Here is a 23,120-nt window from a genome sequence, read left to right as displayed (position 1 = left end):
TACGCGCAGATGAAGAGGGACACCAGTTCAACTGGGACAACACATCCATCTGGGACAGGCTAAACAAAGATACACACGAGAATTCCTAGAGACCCGGCATTCAAATCGGAACTCCATTAATAAACACATCCATTTGGACCCCATTTATCAACCTAAAAGAAACAGAACCAGAACCCACTATAACAAACCAAGACACACAAATAGCAAGCGGGACAGAACACCAATGCTTCATGGGAGGCTCACTGATATTGTTACCTAGTATGGTAAAGAAACGTCTGAGAACAAATCTATGGCTCAGCGGGCAAATTTCCAACACAAAAATGGAGGTGTTAAATCAGTAGGCATTGCATCTCCAGCACTTGAATGGAAGCATGGCATAGGACAGATGTGTTGGATGTAATTGCTGTGTGGACCAGAAGGGTTGTTGCAGAGGCGATTGTCCCTCTGGAATGCTGGAAGGGAAAGGGAATATGTATTTGGTGGGACATCTCGTTGGATGGGCAGAAATGATGAAGGATGGTCCAGTAAACGTGAAGGCTGCTGAATGAATGATGAGGTCAAAGGGAATACATCAAAGGTCTGGGATAGTCGAGAAGGGGTAACAGGAGAATTGTGGGAAATATAATTGACTTGGTTGAGAGAACTGTCGGCCATATTGGTGAGATGATTCAGGGGAAAGAAACACATTAGAAGCATTGGAAAGGAAACTGGCATAAATAGGATAGATGTGACAAAGATGAATAAGTTGGATGCATGAACAGAACAGATTTGTTAGCGAAACTGGGAGAATAGAATATAGTCATTACTGGAAGCAGGAAATTAAGAAATGTACTGAATATAGCTATAGGAGTCAATGAGCTTTTTGTGAATATTGACCATTAACCTATTTTAAAAAGTAGAAACTAAAAAGGCAAGGAAAGGAACGCTAAAGTTGGAGGTGATCATATAAAGACCACAGATTGGTAAAAATGCTTGGAGTTTTCTGATTTGGAGCTTAAGCAGAAAATTGTATGAATACCGTTATCAATGTACTGGAAAGAAAAGGGAAGGGAGGGGACCTGAGTAGCAATGGTAGAAAGAGTATACTACATATCCCACAAGATAGTCAGGAATAGCTAGGACATGTTCTCATTGCAACACCTTTTATTTGGAACAAGTACATAAAGGGAAAAGTTGTTCAATGATCTCAGAAACATGTAGAAGTATGAAGGGAATAGATAAGAAAGAAGCTGGGAGATTGTTTCCCCCACTAGTGGGTAAAACTAGAACTAGGGGGCATAGCCTCAAAATTAGGGGGAGCAAGATGTAGGACTGAGTTGAACTTTTTCACCCAAAAGGTTGTGAATCTGTGGAATTCCCTGCCCCATGAAGCAGATGAGGCTACCTCGTTATATGTTCTTAAGGTAAAGATAAATGGATTTTTGAACAGTAAAGGAACTAATGGTTATGGTGAGCAGACAGGTAAGTGGAGCTGAGTCCCCAAAAAAATCAACCATGATCTTATTGAATGGCAGAGCAGGCTCAATGGGCCAGATGGCCTACTTCTCTTATTTTGTTTGTCTTATGTTCTCAATACAAGAACAAGCTGAGCCAGATGGAAATGGGTGTTAGTGAAGGAGGGACTATGTTTCTCTCTTTCAAGAAAAAAGCAGTGAATGTTGAAGGATTCATAAGTAAGATAGAAAATGTCTGGATAAAGGAATGCAAGACAGAAGTTAGTTAGCAATTTTTGAGCAGATTTGTAGCTCAGGTTGATGATAAGTAAGTTAGCATGCTAAGCTGGAAGGTTCATTTTCAGACGTTTCATCACCATACTAGGTAACATCATCAGTGAGAGTCTCTGGTGAAGCGCTGGTGGTATGTCCGGCTTCTCTATTTATAGGTCTTGGTTTCTTGAGGCGGGTGATGTCATTTTCGGTTCTGTTTTTTCAAGGGAAGGTAGATAGGGTCTAAATCAATGTGTTTATTGGTGGAGTTCTGGGTAGAATGCCAGGCCTCTAAGAATTCTCATGTGTGTCTTTGTTTCGCCTGTCCTAGGATGTAGGACACCACTTTGGCCGGGACAACACGCTCATCCTGGACAGGCTAAACAAAAAGAATTCTTAGAGGCATGGCATTCTGACCCAAACTCCATCAATAAACAATTCCTGATGAAGGGCTTTTGCCCAAAACGTTGATTTTTCTGCTCCTTGGATGCTGCCTGACCTGCTGTGCTTTTCCAGCACCACCCTAATCTAGACTCTGATTTCCAGCATCTGCAGTCCTCACTTTTGCCTACATTGATTTAGACCCTATTTACCTTCCCATGCAAAAAATAAAAACCGGAAACGACATCACCCCCCTTAAGAAACCAAGACCTATAAACAGAGAAGCGGGACATATCAACAGCACTTCACAGAGACCTCACTGATGATATTACTTAGTATGGTGATGGAACATCTGAAAACAAACCTTCAAGCTCAGCGAGCTAACTTACATACTGAAGTTAGTTAATAAGAAAACAGTTTTATTGGGCAAGATCAAGCTAAAAGGGTGTGGCTCTGCTAGAGCAGCCCAGTTTGTAGATCTTGGGAAGCAGGTACAAGAAAACTGTCCATTTTTGAGTGATTATGACATTTAGATGTGTGAGGGGAGAAGCTGCACAGGGGATTAGTCCATGACATTTTAGGAAACAGTGGATTGTTGTTCCACAGTGTCATACCTTGACTTTAATTATTCATCACTGCTGGGTACAGGCTGAAGTATTGTGTTCAATTCTGTGTTCTATACTCAGGATGGATGTTAAAACTTTGAAATGATGCAGAATAGGTTTACTGGAATAGTAAATAAGGAGATGCTGTTGGCACTGTTTGCAATCAGATTCAAGTGATTGTCAATAGATCCAAAGATTAAAATAAGTGATTTTCTTAATGCCCCAATTGATGATCTGAAATGCATTGCCTAAGAGACAAGTCCAATAACTTTCAAAAGTTATAAAATTCTAAAGGGAAATAAGTACAGGGATAAGAGAAAAAGAGAGGCAAGTGGACCGAATTGGATACCTCATTCTAAGTACTAGAATCAGCATAATGGGATCAATTGGCATCCTTCCATATTGTGCATTTATCATTCTCTAATACACCCACGGCTGGCAGTTACAAATGATGGTGTTGTCAATGTATCAGCCAAATCTCCAAGAGTTATGATATTTTGACATAATAGTACTCAAACACGAATGCTAAATTCTAAAGCAGGCTGAAAGCCAGTTAGCAAGCGTGAAAGAAAAACAGCAACATAGATTATAGTATATGTACTAGCAATTGTAGTAAATAGTCATAGAGTCACTGAAGTGCAGGCACTAGTCCTCCCTCCCCTTTTTTAGTTCCTTTTCCCTATTGAGCAACATCCTTTCCCATCATTTCTTCCCACTCCCCTCCTCACTATATCCCAGTTTCTCCCCCACTTCTCTCTTCTCCACCGCCTTCTTTTTGTTTCTCCTCCCCTCCTTAATGTTCAACACATGGTTTCACCACTGCTAACTTTCATCCTTGCACATTTTGCACATAATCCTCATGATATTTCAACTCAATTTATTTGACTTAATTTATTCCCTAAGTGTTACATTTTTTAAATATTTCTTTAATATTTATCTGGACTCCCATGTCTAGGTTTTTACAAATGATATGGAAATCATCTAAGTAATATTGAAATATAAATGTGTTTTGTATTTTCTGTGACACACAGAAGAACTCCTCACCACTGTGATCCAGATGGGAATTGAGAGTAACTCTGGCCAGTTATCCCATTGTGATTTTTCAGTGTGTGTGTGTGTGTATGGCTAATATTGTTAGCAAGATTACACAGCTTAATTTTCCACACTGGAAAATATTGTTGAAATGTGTTGACCTGAATTTTCAATCTCTGCAGTAAAGTGGGTGTTCATTTTTACTTGACAGTTGTCATATTTTAACTTGGTGGATATTGATTGTGCTCTCAATGATATTTTTTAAAATTCATAAACTTTGGACATACACACAAAATCATTCTCTGCTATTAAGTTCCTTAAAATTTTGTTTTACTAATGATTTGGAGATGCCGGTGTTGGACTGGGGTGTACAAAGTTAAAGATCACACAACACCAGATTATAGTCCAACAGGTTTAATTGGAAGCACTAGCTTTCGGAGCGCTGCTCCTTCATCAGGTGGTTGTGGAGTACACAATTGTAAGGCACAGAATTTAAAGCAAAAATTTACAGTGTGATGTAACTGAAATTATACATTGGAAAATACCTTGATTGTTTGTTGAGTCTCTCATCTGTTAGAATGACCATGTTCGTTTCACTTCTTTCATATGTAAATCACAAAACTTTTTTAAAAAAGTTACATTCTCAGGTTAACCTTAACAATTGGTGTCAGCCCAGATAACGTGTTGAAGTTTTCACCCCCTGCGTGCTGCTGTCTGTGCCATAATGTTTAGACTGATTCTAATTTAAAACATGAGTTAACAGAGTCTTACATGGATTCGTGCAATTTTTGAGCAAAGTACAATGTAACTCTGCAAGTACAAATTCAACCCACAAAAGTATATATGTGTGTGTGAGAGAGAGTGTATATGTGTGTATGTGAGTTTAAAGGAGTCTGTCTGTGTGTGTGTAGGCATGTCTATGTGTCTGCATAATGCACATGCTGCAACCAACAGGGTACCCTTCATTGTCCAGTACTTCCCAGGAGCCGAAAAACTACGCTATTAGATTACTTACAGTGTGGAAGCAGGCCCTTCGGCCCAACAAATTCACACCTTACCTAACACTACGGGCAATTTAGCATAGCCAGTTCACCTGACCTGCACATCTTTGGACTGTGGGAGGAAACCGGAGCACCCTGAGGAAACCCACGCAGACATGGGGAGAACGTGCAAACTCCACACAGTCAGTCACCTGAGGCGGAAATTGAACCCGGGTCTCTGGTGCTGTGAGGCAGCAGTGCTAACCACTGTGCCACCGTGCCGTCCACAAAGTACAATGTAACTCTGCTGCTAAAATCACATAACATCAGGGTATAGTCCAACAGGTTTAATTGAAGGCACTAGCTTTCAGAGCGCTATTAATCCTTTGGGGAAACCGAGCAGAGGTTACAGCAATGTACCATGCCGCTATGTTCTTTGCGGCCTGCAACACATTATCAATGAGCATGAGCACCTTGCCAAGACCTTTCCCAAACCTCTACTGCTCGCCTTTAAACAACCACCAAACCTCAAACAGATCATTGCTTGTAGCAAACTCCATACAACCCTGTCACGGTAGGCGCTGCAAGACATGTCAGAGTGTGGACATGGATACCACGATTACGCATGGGAACACCTCCCACCATATACGTGGCAGTTACTCATGCGACTCAGTCAATGTTGTCTATCTCATACGCTGCAGGCAAGGATGCTCTAAGGCATGGTACATTGGGGAAACCGAGCAGAGGTTACGGCAAAGGATTAATAGAGCTCTGAAAGCTTAGTGCCTTCAATTAAACCTGTTGGACTATACCCTGATGTTGTGTGATTTTTAACTTTGTTTTACTAAGTCAGTTCTCCAAAAGTCTCATCCAGTAACTCTGCCTTTCATAAATCACAAGCTTGAATTATTAATACAGTAAACACACATTTATCATTGCATCTAAAGTGCTGTGATTACTACAGTGGAAATGTGATTGTTGCATTTCATAAATTTGCCAGTCATAACAGGAATTGTAAAAGGTATGGATACTCTGATAAGAATAAATTCATTAAATTTTCAGGCTGCTGTGTCACGCAAGAGTTTTAGCAGCTTTAGTATTTTTTAAGAGAAGTAATGGGAAAGACAGAGTGATGGGTGTACTTTTAGATTGATTTATCAAGTGGCTGGCCAATGGTCATAGGGCCATCTGAGTAAAAATAACATTTTAAGTTTCATCCAGTGTCAATTGACAAGATCACCAATTTTGCAAATGACTAATGAGGCAATCAAAATGTCTTGATTTTGGAAAGGTTTCATCAGACAAGAAAGTGGTAACTATAACCTCTTTATTCAAAAGTTGGGAGGCAGAAAGCAGAAAGTTGTAGCTCAATTCGCTTGATATCTGTTGTGGGGAAAGTATCAGAATCAACCCTGAAAGAGGTTATAATTGTAGAGATTTTTATTTCACCTGTTCAGGTATATTTTCTACACACCGCAGAAGCAAGTGAGACAAACCCATGCCTTATGGCTCATTGGTACTGTTCCATTAGAGCACCATCACATTTTCTACTGGCATGTAAGTAGTAGGTAGTTGGAGGTGGAGTGGGGCCTATTGAAGTCAAAGAGGGTGACATAGTTATTTTAATCATCCTATGCAGCCGTGTTAGACACAATCAAAGGCAGGTGGGACTTGAACTCAGACCTTTTGGCTAAGAAGTAGAAACTCCTGCGCCACAAGCCCTAAGAATATAACTGTAATCTTAAAAAAAAACTCAATTGGAAAGATTCAGCATTGTTTTGTAAAAGAAGGGTCTTATTTAATCATTTGTTAGAGTTCTTTGAAGGAGTAACGTGATAAAGGAGAGCCAGCAGATTACAGTACTTGGATTTCTGGAAGATATTTGATAATGTGTCATTTTGAGCAAAATAAATGCCTCATGTATTGGTAACCAGCATGGATAGAAGATTGGCTGGCTGGCTTGCTAGCCGGCTTGCTAGCCTACAGAAAAAAAGGAATTTGGCCTTCTTGGCAGGTTGTGTAGCCTGTGCTGGGACCTCAACTTTTTATAATTTATGTCAGTGACTTAGATGAGTGGACAGTGGTAGTTAAATTTTCTGTTGCTATAAAGATTTGTCTGTCAGTATGTTGTGAGAAGCACATAAGGAGTTTGCAGACTGATATAGATAGATTGAGTGAAAAGGCAAAGATCTGGCAAGTGGAGGATAATGTGGGAAAATGGGAAGTTTGAGCATGTTAGAAAGAAAATTAAAGACATAGGGTATTACTAAATCAGAGAACACCTGCTGAATTCCAGGGTGCAGAGAGATTTGAGTGCACAAGTGCATTAAAAAAAATTAATAGAATATGGGCATTGCTGGCTGGGCCAGAATTTATTGCCCATCTAAAAGCCTGAAGAACCACTGCATTTTTGTATGCTGTAGGTGGACCCACAATGTCATTGTGGAGGATGTTCCAGTATTTTGTCCAAGTGACACTGAAGGAATGGTGATATATTTCCAAGACTGGATGGTGAGTGGCTTGGAGAGGAACTTGCAGGTGGTATTGTTCCAATGTCCTTCGAGATAGTAGTGATCATGGCAGTCTAAGGAATTTTGGTAATTTTGAAGTGCACCCTGCAGATGGTATATAATGTTGCTGCTGAGCATCAATGGTGGAGGAGGTGAATGAGTCACAAAGTGTGAGTGTGCAGGTTCAGCATGTAATCAAGATGACTGCGAATTCTATCCTTCATGACAGAAAAGGATCAGACTGATACCTCCAGTGAATGGGTTGTCTATGAGGATACATTAAGCTGGGTTTGTTATCAATGGTGTTTAGAAAAGGAAGCGGTGACCTGAATGTAGATGTAAGATCCTGTATGGTTTTGAGCAGGTTGATGTGGAAAGTATATTAGTTTTTTGGATGAATCCAGAACTAAGAGCTTTGTTTTAAAATTAGGGTTCACTGTTGAAGAACAGGGATGAGGAAAAGTTTATTTCTGTCAGAATTGTGCAACTTTGAAACTCTTTGTCCTATAAGGCAATGAAATGGAGTCATTGAATTTTTTTTCAGTCAGAGCTAGACAGTTTTGTGTTCAGTGAGGAAATCAAACGTTATTAAAGGCAAGATGAATTGAAATTTGGAGCACAAACAAATCAGCCACAATCTTACTGAATGGTAAAGGAGGCTTGAGAAGCCGAATAGCGTACTTCTGCTCTAATTTTGTATCTTCATAAATGAGATATCTGACATGGACTGAGAATTCATTGCCTTTGATTTTGACATAGGTAAATCAACATTATAATAAATGATTATGGTTGATTGTATGTTTATTAACAGGATGAAAAGGTGCCTGGGGTGCAAAGAAAAAACTCACTGGCCTGGAAATTTATTTCCTCTGAACAAATCTCTGATCTGATCCAACTAACAGTGAATGGAGTCCAAAAGTAAGTAATAAATATGTTAATGGTCAAGTTGGAAACTGTCCGACTGGACTTTGATGCAAAAGTGCATCGAATTAGTGAATGTTTTTCAGAAGTAAATTGCTTTTAAAGATTCAAGATAATGTTTAATTCTCAATATTATTATCCATTCTGTTTTATATTTTACAACCATGTAACAACCATGTAATAATAAGTGGAGTCCTTCTCCATCATTTTACAGCACTAAATTATAGTTGTTGTTAGGACAGTTCTCACTTTACAACAATAGTGTAAAATGTTAGTGAGTCCACGTCTCTCAATGTATAATACGGGTACATGACTGAGGAATAATTCTCTTTCAAAGCAAAATCTCCAACATCTTAAGTTTGGATTACTACCTGAGCCATGGACAAAGTAGTAAATAAAGTGAAGGAGCTACACACAAGGATTCTGGGTAATCCAAGATGGAGGATGGGAAAAATTTCTGGCTGGAACAGCTGGTCCTCTTTTGAGGTATTTTAGGTGTTGGAGCTGATTTCCTCGAATTCCAGGAGCAGCAATTACTGTTTTATATGCTGTTGCATTGTTTTGGAACTTTGGAGAAATAGAAAGTCAAAACAGCAGCAGTTTTAAAAGGGAGAGGAACAGACAAAGGAAGCACATGGTGAGGTCAGTGCAGGAGAGAGAGAGAGAGAGAGAAAGAAAGAAACTGACAGAGCAGTGAACCTGCACAGTTACTGCCTTTGCTGTTTGAATTCATGTATCGCTGGACATCGGAGTGCATCTGGGAAAATTAACAAACAGTGATATTCAGAGCTAATCTTGGAGGAACCTGTTTGGGAGAGGTCACAGCACAGAAACAGATAAGTGAATATTTAAGCATGTCCTTACAGTAAGTCTGCAGTAGTGAGTAGAGTGAGTTCTTTCTTGATTATATGTTTTATTGATATATGTCTCTTGTTTAAATTTAAAACGTAAGCCATAACTATTAATTTAACCTGGAGCAGTGTTTTTGTAGAGGAATAAGATGGTGCTATTTTCTGGGTCTGTAGATTGTGAAGGAGCAAAAATGGCCTTAGTAGAGTGATATGCTCTTCTTGTCGGATGCAGGAATTTAGGGAGAGTTTATGGGTTACTGAGGATTATATCTGTAATAAATGCCATTGGTTGCAAATCCTATCCAATCGAATGGATTGGTTGGAGAGACAATTAGAGAGATAAGCAGTTAATGCAGGTCTCTTCTGTGGCTATCCCCATTTCAAACAAGTATGCTGTTTTGAAAAATCTAGGAGGTGATGGATTCTCAGGGGAACGTTTCTGGTATTGAGATTGGCTCTAATTCAATGAGGATATGTCAGGTTCTAAGAGATCAACTGTGTGAGGGCACTCTCTAGTCCAAGGTCCAGACAAATGTTTTTGTGGCTAGCAGTGAAAAATCAGAACGTGTGTTGCTTCCCTGGTGCCAGGATCAAAGATGTCTCAGAGAGGGTACAGAATTTTCTCAATGGGGAGAGTAGTAATATCTGGATTACTTCCAGTGCTACGAGCTAGTGAGGGCAAGAATAAGAGGATAGAGCAGAGGAATGCTTGGCTGAGGAGCTGGTATATGGGAGAAGGATTCATATCTTTGGATCTTTTACCCTTTTGGGGTAAAAGTGACCTGTACGAGAAGGACGGAGTGCATCTGTATTGGAAGGTGACTAATATACTGGCAGGGAGATATGCTAGAGCTGCTCAGGAGGCTTGAAACTCGTAATTTGGGGTGGGACCCAGGGAGACAGTGAGCAAAGGGATCAATCTGAGGCTGGTACAGTTGAGAACAGAAGTGAATCAAACAGTCGGGGCAGGCAGGGACAAAGCAGAGAACAAGGAAGGACTGATAAATTAAACTGCATTCATTTCAATGCAAGGGGCCTAACAGGGAAGGCAGATGAACTCAGGGCATGGTTATGAACGTGGGACTGGGATATCACAGCAATTACTGAAATGTGGCTCAGGGTTGGACAGGACTGGCAGCTTAATGTTCCAGGATACAAATGCTCCAGGAAGAATAGAAAGGGAGGCAAGTGAGGAAGGGGAATAGCGTTTTTGATAAGGGATAGCATTACAGCTGTACTCGGGGAAGATATTTCCGGAAATACATCCAGGGACGTTATTTGTGTGGAACTGAGAAATAAGAAAAGGATGGCCACCTTATTGGGATTGTATTATAGACCTCCTAATAGTCAGAGGCAAATTGAGAAATGAATTTATTAGGAGATCTCAGTTATCTGTAAGAATAATATGGTAAGGGATTTTAACTTTCCAAACATAAACTGGGACTGCCAAAGTGTTAAGGGTTTAGATGGAGAGGAATTTGTTAAGTGTGTACAAGAAACTTTTCTGATTCAGTATGTGGATGTACCTACTAGATAGAGAAGGTGGAAAACTTGACCGACTCTTGGGAAATAAGGCAGAGCAGGTGACTGAGGTGTCATTGGGGCCAGCGACCATATCTCTATTAAATTTAAAATAACGATGGAAAATGAAAGACTAGATCTAAAAGGTGAAGTTTTAAATTGGAGAAAGACCAATTTTTGACGGTATTAGACAAGAACTTTCAAAAGCTGACTGGGGGCAAATGTTCACAGGTAAAGGGACGGCTGGAAAATGAGAAGCCTTCAGAAATGAGAAAACAAGACACCACAGAAAGTATATTCCTGTCAGGGTGAAAGGGAAGGCTGGTAGGTATAGGGAATTCTGGATGACTAAAGAAATTGAGGATTTGGTTAAGAAAAAGAAGGAAGCATATGTCAGATATAGACAGGATAGATCGACTGAATCCTTAGAAGAGTATAAAGGCAATAGGAATATACTTAAGAGGAAATCAGGAGGTCAAAAAGGGGACGTGAGATATCTTTGGCCAATAGAGTTAAGGATAATCCAAAAGGTTTTTACAAATATATTAAGGACAAAAGGGTAACTAGGGAGAGAATAGGGCCCCTCAAAGATCAGCAAGGCGGCCTTTGTGTGGAGTCGCAGGAGATGGGGGAGATACTAAACGGGTATTTTGCATCAGTGTTTACTGTGGAAAAGGATATGGAAGATATAAAATGTAGGGAAATAGATGACAACATCTTGAAAAATGTCCATATTACAGAGTGGGAAGCACTGGATGTCTTGAAACGCATAAAGGTGGATAAATCCCCAGGACCTTATCAGGTGTACCCTAGAACTCTGTAGGAGGCTAGGGAACTGATTGCTGGGCCTCTTACTGAAATCTAGTCACAGGTGAGGTGCCGGAAGATTGGAGGTGATGACGTGACTAACGTAGTGCCATGTTTAAGAAAGGTGGTAAGGACAAGCCAGGGAATGATAGACCAGTGAGCCTGACGTTGGTAGTGGGCAAGTTGTTGGAGCGAATCCTGAGGGACAGGATGTACATGTATTTGGAAAGGCAAGGACTGTTTAGGGATAGTTAACATGGCTTTGTGTGTGGGAAATCATGTCTCACAAACTTGATTGAGTTTTTTGAAGAAATAACAGAGAGGATTGCTGAGAGCAGAGCATTAGATGTGATCTGTATGGACTTCAGTTCGACAAAGATCCCAATGGGAGACTGATTAGCAAGGTTAGATCTCACAGAATACAGGGAGAACTAGCCATTTGGATACAGAACTGGCTCAAGGGTAGAAGACAGAGGGTGGTGGTGGAGGGTTGTTTTTCAGACTGGAGGCCTGTGACCAGTGGAGTGCCACAAGGATTGGTGCTGGGTCCATTTCTTCGTGTCATTTATATAAATGATTTGGATGTGAGCATGAGAGGTTTAGTTAGTAAGTTTGCAGAAGACACCAAATTTGGAGGTGTACTGGACAGCGAAGGCTAGCTCAGATTACAACGGGATCTTGATCAGATGGGCCAATTGGCTGAGAGGTGGAGATGGAGTTTAATTCAGATAAATGCGATGTGCTGCATTTTGGGAAAGCACATCTTAGCAGGACCTAAACATTTAAAGGTAAGGTCCTAGGGAGTGTTGCTGAACAGGGATCTTGGAACGCAGGTTCATAGCCCCTTGAAAGTGGAATCGCAGTTGGATAGGATAGTGAAGAAGGCGTTTGGTATGCTTTCCTTTATCAGTCAGAGTATTGAGTACAGGAGTTGGGAGGTCATGTTGCAGCTGTACAGGACATTGGTTAGGCCACTGTTGGAATATTGCATGCAATTCTGGTCTCCTTCCTATCAGAAAGATGTTGTGAAATTTGAAAGGGTTCAGAAAAGATTTACAAGGATGTTGCCAGGGTTGGAGGATTTGAGCTATGGGGAGAGGCTGAACAGGCTGTTTTCCCTGGAGCGTCGGAGGCCAAGGGTGACCTTATAGAGGTTTACAAAATTATGAGGGGCATGGATAGGATAAATAGACAAAGTTTTTTCTCTGGTGTGTGGGAGTCCAGAACCCGAGGGCATAGGTTTAGGGTGAGAGGGGAAAGATCTAAAAGAGACCTAAGGCGCAACGTTTTCACACAGAGGGTAGTACGTGTATGGAATGAGCTGTCAGAGGAAGTGGTGGAGGCTAGTACAATTGCAACATTTAAAAGGCTTCTGGATGAGTATATGAATAGGAAGGGTTTGGAGGGATATAGGTAGGTGCGACTAGATTGGGTTGAGTTATCTGGTCTGCATGGATGGGTTGGACTGAAGGGTTTGTTTCTGTGCTGTACATTTCTATGCCTCTATGACTGAACCTGTTCAATCGCCTGTAAGGGTGGCAGATAGCAAAAAGAACATGATGAATTAAACTAGAAAATGTAGAAAGAATGACATTGTCTGTAGAGTTACCAAAGTAAGAGCAACCAAGTGGGCTTTAACAAAATGAGTATATTCAGCTATTTTGGTTATCAATGTGGTAACAAGTCATTTACCAACATTTAAAACATAACTAGTACCTTAAACATAGATTCTCATTCGCCCAGGTAGTTAGAGCGTGAATTGAATTGAACTAGTTTTATTGTCACATGTACTGAAATGAGTTCAGTGAAAAGTATATAAGTCGCTACTTACAGTGCCATCTTCGGTACAAAAGTACAGCTACATTGACTGTGCCTGGAGGATCATCAACTTGAAGAAAGATGCTGTTTGGTTTGCATGAAACTTGTTTGTCTTCCAGAACAAGGAGTTGACTCAACCAAGTGTTGCAAACTGGCTCATTGCAAGGTCCAGGACTATCTGCTAAGGGAAAGCTTGGGACAGCTGCTGCCAAGGTGCATTGAGGAAAGACCATTGTCTGAAGTAATTGTGCTGAAGTTAAATAGAGGTCTGTTTAGTTATTGGACCTTCCTGATGTCTCAAATGCATACATATAGTCTTGTATGTATAAGAGATGCTTTTGGTTCATTAAGATAGAGTCAAACTCTGATGTTTGTTTATTTCCTTGGTATTCTACTGTACAGAACTGAATTGCATTTGTGACTATCTATATATATATATTAGTATATTTTTGAAATAAAAGAACATCTTGAAAATAGAGAAGTAAAACGTCCAACATAGCCGAAATAAAATTTCAGAACAACAATCTTCCAACCCAAACCACGCTCACATCTAGCCTTCATTCTGCACCAGGCTTCACTTCAAGGTTCATGAGGCTGGGAGATTTCTCTAAAATCATCTCGAAACAAGGAGTCCATGCTGAGGCCATGCAAAGCCAAGAGACTGCGATGTACTGCCAGATTGGGAGGGTGTCACACTCCCTTAATGATGCCAATACTGTGGAATTAAAACTTGGTGTGGTGACTTTTAGGATCTGCCTCTGATCAGCAACCTTTCAATGGCAAAGCCACCACATGAAAGCAAGAGAGAGAAAGAGACTGCCCTAATTGCGCAATTTTGAAATTGGACTTCATACAGTAATCCAAAGAGTGTTCTTATATCAACAGATATTCATCTATCAGTATATTTTTTCCATGTTCACTAACTTGTCATTATTCCAGCCGGCTATGTTATTGTTGGGACAATATTTTACACACAGGTAGCACTATTTTCTACTTGGGATAATGCTGCATTCACTGATGAAAGGTTAAGGGATAGGAAATAAAAGCACAAAGAATTATGGAAGGGTAAGTAATGAAAAATTATTTCATTAATTAATGTACGAAGGGTTTTGTGTCCACAGTACCATTGGAAGCATCAAACAAGAGGTAGAAGTTTTCTATACTTAAGATTATTAAAGTACAAAATATGTTACTGCAAGGATCTTGAAGCCAATTCAGTCACAACATTTCAGAGGCAAGAGATGAATGCTTAAAAAGGTAGTAAGGGATTCATTTGAAATCTGGGACAGTAAGGAAAACAGTCTCTTTGTGTTGAAATTGTGGTTCTAAAAAAAAAGAACAGCTGAGCCTATATTTGGAATTGTGTCATCTGCACACTGTCAAATCCCATGATGTCACACTGTTATTTAGCACTATGTGACTTCAAGATGTTTAAAAAAGTTATACACCAGAACATCAGTTTAATTGACTTGAGAGTTTCTGAAAGCATTATTTGCCAGTTGTTTCTTTTCATCATTTGCACTGTTATTTTACAAAGTCCATAGAAAATGTATCTAAAAAGACAATAAGTGAATATTTGGGGAGGAGGGGTGGAAATCCAGAAATCTCAGGCATTTGTAGTACCTACTGAACTTGACAGTTGGAACTTATTATCTTTATTTAATGCACATTTACCAACTACCAGCACTCAAGTCAAGAAGGTAGGTGGGGTAATGTTTGATGATTTTTAATTTTCAAAAGTTCCCCTCGACTCAACATTGTATCCAAGTTGTCATTAATTCAAGGCACCCTGATGAGAGGGCTTAGGTTGGAGAGTTATATATCTCAAATTAGTCCTTCAAGTTACAGAATTCCCCCCCAAAATATTTTTTTTTGTTTTCTTAATTTATTTATTTCTTTGGAACAACATGTCCAAGTGTAAGGTGCAGTTAAATCATATGAACAAACAAAAGAGCTCTTGTGCTGCAGTAGTAGTATCCCTGCCTTTGAACCAGGAAGCCTGGATTCAAGTCCCACTTGCTCCAGAGGAATCTAATAGCATTAAAGAAAATGTTGATTAGAAAAAAAATAAAAGGCAGACAATCCCCAGGTTGCGATACTCCCCATTGTTGAGTACGTTTGCGAGTTAATTTGACTGCAAGTCAGAACACAATACAGGACAATGTGAAATAGCTATTTGTAAGTATGAGGAAATGTTTGCGTGTCAGTTATTTAAAATTATTATTAGAACACTCTGTATGATAAATAGGGGCTGGGACTGGGGGAAAGGTAGGTGGGATGCTAATAGGTGGATGCAGATAAGAGGTGATTGTGATAGGTCAGTGGGGAGGGTACAACGGATAGATGGGAAGAAAGATGGCCAGATAAGACAGTTAAAGAGGGTGGTGCTGAATTGGAAGATTGGATTTGAATGAGGTGGTGGGGGCTGGGAAGATTTGGAAGTCAGGTAAAGTCAGTGTTGATGCTGTGCGGGTGTAGGGTCAAGAAGCAGAATATGACGTGTTGTTCCTCCATTTGGCGGGTGGCTCTGATTTAGCGATGGAGGAATTTAGGTGCAATCCGTCCTTCTTGTACAGATCACTTCTACCCCAAAAGAGATTCCAATGATCCAAAAATGTGAATCCTTCTCCCATACATCAGCTCCTCAGCCATACATTCATCTGCTCTATCCTCCTATTCCTGCCCTCACTAGCTCATAGCACTGGAAGTAATACAGATATTACTACCCTTGAGGACCTTCTTTTTAAATTTCTACCTAACTCTCTGTAATCTCCCTTCAGAGTCTCAACCTTTTCCCTTCCAATGTCGTTGGTTCCAATGTGGACAATGACCTCCTGCTGGCCCATCTCCCCCGTAAGAAAATTCTGCACCCTCTCTGAGACATCCTTGATTCTGGCACCAGGGAAACAACACACCATTCTGCTTTTTCTCTGCTGGCCACAGAAACGTCTGTCTTTACCTCTGACTAGAGAATCCCCTAACACAGTTGGTCTCTTGGAAGCCGACATACCTATTGTTGCATTAGAGCCAGTCTCAATACCAGAAACTTGGCTGTTCGTGCTACATTCCCCTGAGAATCCATTACCCCCTACATTTTCCAAAACAGCATACTTATTTGAAATGGGTATAACAAAATACTCCTGCCCTTGGTGCCGACCTCTCTCACCCTTCCTGGAGTTAACTCATCTATGTGACTGTATCTGAGACTTTCCCCTCCTTCTTATAACTGCCATCCACCACATATTGTTGCTGTTGCAAATTCCTCATTGCTTCTATCTGTCTCTCCAACTGATCCACTCGATCTGATTAGATTTGCATCCAACAGCATTTATGGCAGATATAATCCGCAGTACCTCTTAAACTCTCTTTAAACTCCCACATCTGACAAGAAGTACATATCACTGCAAAGGCCATTTTTGCTACTTCACAATCTACAGACCCAGAAATTAACACCGTCTTATTCCTCTACAAGTACTGCCCCAGGTTAAATTAATAGCAATGGCTTATATTTTAAGTTTAAACAAGATACTTATCTCCAAAATATTTTTTAATCAAGAAAGAATCCATTATACTCATTACTGCAATCTTTCTCTTGGACAGACTTAGAACAACAATTAACTTATCTGATTCTGTGCTGTGAACTTCGCCCAACAGTTCCTCCAAGATTAGTTGTGAATTTCACTGTTTATTAATTTTCCCAGATGCACTCCGATATCCAGCGATGTACGAATTCCCTCCTGCACTGTCCTCACCATGTGCTTCCTTTGTCTGCTCTTCTCCCTTTTAAACTGCTGTTGTTTTGACTTTTTTTTTCCAAAGTTGTGGTTCTGCTCGCCGAGCTGGAAGTTTTTGCTGCAAACGTTTCGTTCCCTGGCTAGGGAACGAAACGTTTGCAGCAAAAACTTCCAGCTCGGCGAGCAGAACCACAACAACGGATACCCGAGCTACAAATCTTCAATCAGATTTTTTCCAAAGTTCCAAAACAATGCAACAGCATATAAAACAGTAATTGCTGCTCCTGGAATTTGACGAAATCACTTCCAACACTTAAAATACCTCAAAAAAAAGGAGCAGCTCTTACAGCCAGAAATTTTTCCTGTCCATTTGTTCCCATCTTTTCTTTTACTATCTTATTTTTCCTTGTGTGTAATATCTTTTTCTCTCCCCTTGTCTTTACTGACAATTGCTTGAAAATATTTCCTCTTTATTCACTTCTCCTCTGGACTATTTTGAATGACTCAAGTTTCCTTTTGTATTCTGCTCTAAATTTAGAATTTCCTATCGTCTTTAGAACTACATGTTTGCTCTTTTTTGAATTGAATAGACCTCAGCATTTGTCACTTAATTATCAATTAGAACATTATGGACCTTTTTTTGTCTTGTATTTCTGCTGTCTTATTTCTTGTTGGTGGTTTGGGTGAGGGATAAAATAATAGATCAGTTAAAGTGTCATATGTTTCCTTTCATCTCATTTAAACGATCAAATTTCCAGTTCCATGTTTTTATCTTTGACTCCTTTTTAAATTTATTTTCACCATGAACCGAAGGTAGATTTTGGTTATATTGGCCAAAGTATTCTCCTAATCTTTAAATTGTTTGCCTGTTATTTTGAATTAGATCTAGTACTATACCCTTCTTAGATTTACATGCAACAATACTGATTAATAAGCAGTGCCTTCAAAGAAACATTCTCCATTTTGACCTCAAACATTGTCTTCTTCCGCTATACTTTAGGATTGTTAATTCTCTGAATTTTCTCCTGACCACAAGGTAAGATTACAATTCTTTACACTCACTTTCATCTGCCATGTGTTTGGCTATTCCACCGGACCACTTCTTGAAGTTTATCACAATCCTCTTTACTGGACTTCTAATTTATGTTTCATCTTCAAATTTTTCACTCAACCATGTGCACTTAACTCTAAGTCATTAATATATATCATGACAAACACTGGCCTGAGTACCCACACCTGGAGAAGCTCTAGCCTGGAAAAAACAAGCATTAGCCACTACACTGTTTCCTCTTCAGTCAATTTTGTATTCATATTACCAATTTCTCTTTTATTCCATAGATTTGTCAGCAAATTTACATCCTATCATCTGGCACTTATCCATCACCTTTTCGAAGTCCATATGTAATACTTCAACACATTACCCTCATCACACTCTCTGTTACCTCTTCAGATAGCCCTGGGTTACAAATAGATCCATTTGAGTACATTCCTAAGTCGACTTGTACGCAGTTCAAGGCAGTGTACTATAAAATAGCCATTCAGAAGTATGAGCAAATGTTTGTTGTCACATCTTTAAAATTAATATTATTACATCTCTGTGTGATTGCATTGGTAAGTGCAAATGTTTGTAAGTCAGATGTTCGTAAATCAAGGGCAGCCTATATGTTAATTGTGTTTGATTTTCTTTTACCAAGTCTTGCTGACTTTGCCTTAATTGGTCCAGTTAATTAGTTCTGTTAAATGAAATTTTTCCAGTCCTCTAGCTTGAATTACCCAGAATCCTCATACGTTGTTTGTCTCATAATTCTTACTGGTGTTAACAATTTAACATGTCATATGTCTTTTTGTGCTTAATCTTACTGTTTATCTCTTTACTCATCCAGGGAGTGAGTTCCAACTTTTGTTAACCTAACTTACCCCCTTCTACCCCAGCCACTTCCTTTAAAGCAACCCATTATTTGATTAATGCAAATAACACTGTTTAGTTAGTGGGCGGCACGGTGGCACAGTGGTTAGCACTGCTGCCTCACAGCGCCTGTAGACCCGGGTTCAATTCCCGACTCAGGCGACTGACTGTGTGGAGTTTGCACGTTCTCCCCGTGTCTGCGTGGGTTTCCTCCGGGTGCTCCGGTTTCCTCCCACAGTCCAAAGATGTGCGGGTCAGGTGAATTGGCCAAGCTAAATTGCCCGTAGTGTTAGGTAAGGGGTAATATGTAGGGGTGTGGGTGGGTTGCGCTTCGGCGGGTCGGTGTGGACTTGTTGGGCCGAAGGGCCTGTTTCCACACTGTAAGTCTAATCTAATCTAAAAAAAACACGAAAGTGCTTTATCTTGTGCTTTATGTGCGTTTTAATGTTAGTTTTTCTATTTATAAATAATTGAATGCACACTACTTTTAGAATGCTGGATGACTTTTGTATTTTTGAATTTTAATGACCAGTACTGAATCAGTTTTGTTTTTAGTTTCACAATCATCATTTTTCTCACTGTGGAGCCAAAAGATTGAGTGCTCAGACCCCAAACAAGAGATTTAGGTTGTGAAAGACCATTTGCTATCCAATGATTTAGGACTGGAGTGATCAGGGAAAGAACTTCTGCACCTATTCTTGTGCATCTTTGTTCTTACGCTTGATTTGTCCCAGTTCCCTTGGTATTGATTTGGTTAGTATCCTAAGTTGTTTTATTCTACCAGTAATGTGGATGTAAGCATGATGAAGTAATTCCACCCCTTTATTCACAGTATATACATTATGACCATTTAGGTTCTTCTCTGTCTTCATCTCAAACTGTTCAACTGATCTGTTTATGTTATGATTACATCATCAGTTACATTATTGACCGATTTACATTAATGCTTTACTCCACATACAATGTATTGTTCTTGAGAAAGGGTCTCATTTGCAGTCTGACAGATGTAAAGGTCCCAGATACCATTTGAAGAAGAGTGAGGGATCTCTCCAAAAGTCTTGGCCAACACTAATCTCTCAATTGTACCGCAAAAATTGATCATGAATAAAAACAGAGAATGCTGGAAATAGTGTGTTATTCCCTGCACTCATTTCCTGGAGAACATTGTTTTGATGTATTGTAACTTTCTTTTTTCTCTCTATTCATGAAAGAAGATTGGCGGAATTTCTACAGCTGAGACTCTTTGAGTATTGTATGAAACAAGGCATATTCTTGGATTATTATGTTTCCGGGTTTTGGTGGGCAAAAGAACAGAAATTTACACTGACACAAATATCTACCTTCATGACTCTATTGAAAATCATTTTGGTGAATGTCAGTGGTAAGTATGATCTAAGTTGATGCATGATCAATCAGGAGAAAGTAAGGCAATTAATGAAAACTTGCTGTCATCAAATTAGCAAATATGCTGCTCTCCTGCATCCGGTATAGATGCCATCCAGGCCTGTATAACTAGTCATGATATTTCATTATGATTGGTTGCATATAACATGCTTTGAGACATTTCTGAGATGTGTAATAAGAAATCTGGTTTACTACAACTCTTTCTTTCCATGAAAAGAATGAGAATAAATTATTGTCTTCCTGCTGCAGTCGTGATTATTGTGACTTAATCAACAAACTAGTCTGGAACACTTTTTTTCCTTTTCCTCAGCCTGCTATCCTGATATGTCTTAATTCATGCCAGGATCATCCTCGAAATTGTATTTGGAAATAGTTCTCCCTCATATTTAATCCCATAAAGTTTAATGTTATTTAACAACATTTATAAAAGGGATGGTCTTTTGGTTGTGCATTTTTGGTTAGTAAAGAGAATGTTTAATTTTTTAAAAGTTTACTTTCCTGTTTATCTGTATAAGGGAAATTGCTCCATCTGTTGGTGGTCAGTCAGATATGAACATGCTGCACCTTGATATTACCCCATCACCTCCACAACCAAACAAAGAAATAAGCTGAATTGAGTAAGGAAATAAAGATGGGAAGCTGTAGCATGGAAGGAGGGGGCTGCAGCCTGTGAAAGAATGCCTGAGTGTGTGAAACCAGAACTAGATGTTACTTATCTACGTCAGTTTTGCTTACATCTAGGAATAATTCTGTGGATTGAGATTGGGGCAATTTGAGTGCAAGATTGTTTGGTGGGATTCCAGGTTGATGCTTCAAAGACCTTTTGGAGGACAGCTGACTTTGGATAACAAGCTGTGAAAGTTCAGGCAAAATGGAGTTGGGCCAAGAGGACTGATGCACGAAAATACTTATGTTCATTGAGGGGACTCATGGGTGTATGTGGATGCTGTGAATGAGAAAAGGGAGCTAGTCATCCTGGGAAAGGGCCTAGAGTTACTAGGATAATCAGGAAAGGGAAGTACCAAGGGGGAAAGGTGCAGAGTTCCTCAGGCATTCAGGAATGGGAAGTGCTGGTGGGACCTTGGCTTGCAATTCACTTCTTTAGCATTCTCAGCACTGAATCAGGTACACACCACTAAATGTTGCCAGTCTCTTCAATGCTTCTAGTTAAGGCAATTGCTAAGCCTGACCATAAATCTTTCATACACTTTGTTTTTCAGCTTCTCTCCCACTTCTGCCTCTATCACCACTACTTTTCATGCACTCTCCAGTCATATCTGTTTAATTCTTTGTTCATTTGTGGCTGGCTTCCTTTCCCATCCTTCACTTCTGTGTCACTCTGGCTTTTCTCTTCCTGTGCCAGTTTCTGTTTGTCTCAATGTGTGTTTTTCTCAACTCTTCTACTTCTCTCGTATTTTCTTTCATCCCAGCATTATGTTGTAAAAACTTTTGCATCCATGTGAGAGGCATACTTGGATTTTGTTGAACTCTTGGATTGAAACTTGAGCACACAACCTTCCACTTTGAGACAAGACAGCTACTTCCACACCAAGACTGATACGTTTAAGGTTAAAAAGGAAATTGACAAAGGTCCACATTTATAAATTGTTTTCTTTGTTGATGGGATCAAATCCCAGGATTATATTAAAATTAGGAATTTAGTAGTAAGAAACAAAGTTAGGGAGAGTTTGCCCCATCCAAAATGCAATAAATTTATGAAATATGTCGCCAGAAAGATAATTGAAATAAATAAGTAATTGTATTTAAATAGCAATTAGAGATCTGCTTTGGAGAGAGCAGAAATTGAGGAGTGTGACAAGAGGATGGGCTAGTTGACTTTTGGTATTGTACATCACCAAAGTTTCTCATTTCGCTGCAATGAAAGTTCAGAATGCACCTTGGTTATCTGAAAAATGACACTTTGAGTATAGCAGTTCTTCAGGAGAATGTTGGAATGTCAGACCAAAACTTTGTTCAAGACTCTTCTGTAGTTTGAACTCACAACCTGCCGTTAGTCTGAATGGCAGATGTTCATCACGCGTAAGGATTTTAAAATAGTAATGTTCATATCTTGTATCACCTTAAGTTTCTTACCAGTGGTCCTTGCATTTTGCAAAGTTCTTGGCACCTTGCTAGAGTAGCATTTCTTAGTTACTTGGTAGCTTCTGATATCTCGTCCATGTGGACATCAACATCTAATGTCTCACTGTTGGACTGAGAGGGCTTTACAGCCAAGTCTAATTCTGACCTCATTCACACAATGCACATTTTACAGGGCTCACATAATAAGAATTAGGAGCAGGTTCCCTGGTTGTCTTTTCCACTCCTTGAATGGCATTGAAGTCAGTTGTAGGATCCTTGCTATTGACATGTCTGAGACTAACTAAGGATCAAACCTAGGAAACTTTCATCTTTGCAGTTCAGCCACTGTCTGGATTGTCATTAGTGAGATAAGATGCACATTCTTTACATGGATTTCACATCCATGTCAACTGCAAGGAAAGAATATTCCAAATTAAGCAAATGAATAAGATTGTGGAAGGATTATAATTCTGCCGACCTTACCGCTTGACAATTGAATTAATAAGATTTTGATGCCGCATTCATAAAAGGTACATCTTTAATTTGGTGGTAGATAAAACAAACTTTCAAAAATATGTGTTACTCTCTTCTTAATGCTTCTTCATTTTATACTGAATGGCTTATCTTCTAAGAGAATCGGTCACTTACTCAGTGTTATGTTTTATTGCAGAGAAACGCTTGTCATTGCTTGATAATTTAAAAGAATTCAAGAACATCATGGCTAAAGTTGTTCAGTCAAGTTCAGAAAAGAATGATGACGGGGAATTCTTCACTGTTGACCAAGGCAAAGCCATTATTAGTTACATGAAAATCAGGTACCAATTCTTTTTCTTCATCAGTGTCAGTAGCGCCCAAGTTGTAG

The 23,120-nt window shown here is 39.6% G+C and overlaps 1 protein-coding gene across 1 annotated transcript in view; it reads left to right on the top strand.

Moving 5' to 3' along the window:
* cabcoco1 (ciliary associated calcium binding coiled-coil 1) overlaps positions 1–23,120 on the top strand; it is a 129,345-nt gene that overhangs the window by 18,942 nt on the left and 87,283 nt on the right. The window contains exons 4-6 of the mRNA XM_060841767.1: positions 8,026–8,132; positions 19,984–20,153; positions 22,929–23,073. Coding sequence (XP_060697750.1) covers positions 8,026–8,132; positions 19,984–20,153; positions 22,929–23,073 — 422 coding nt within the window. The remainder of the gene's footprint in view (positions 1–8,025; positions 8,133–19,983; positions 20,154–22,928; positions 23,074–23,120) is intronic.

The sequence above is a fragment of the Hemiscyllium ocellatum genome, chromosome 22 (genome assembly GCF_020745735.1).
Source record: "Hemiscyllium ocellatum isolate sHemOce1 chromosome 22, sHemOce1.pat.X.cur, whole genome shotgun sequence".
NCBI lineage: Eukaryota > Metazoa > Chordata > Chondrichthyes > Orectolobiformes > Hemiscylliidae > Hemiscyllium > Hemiscyllium ocellatum.
The sequence above is the reverse complement of the archived record's forward strand: the minus strand, read 5'-3'. Positions and strand labels throughout refer to the sequence as shown.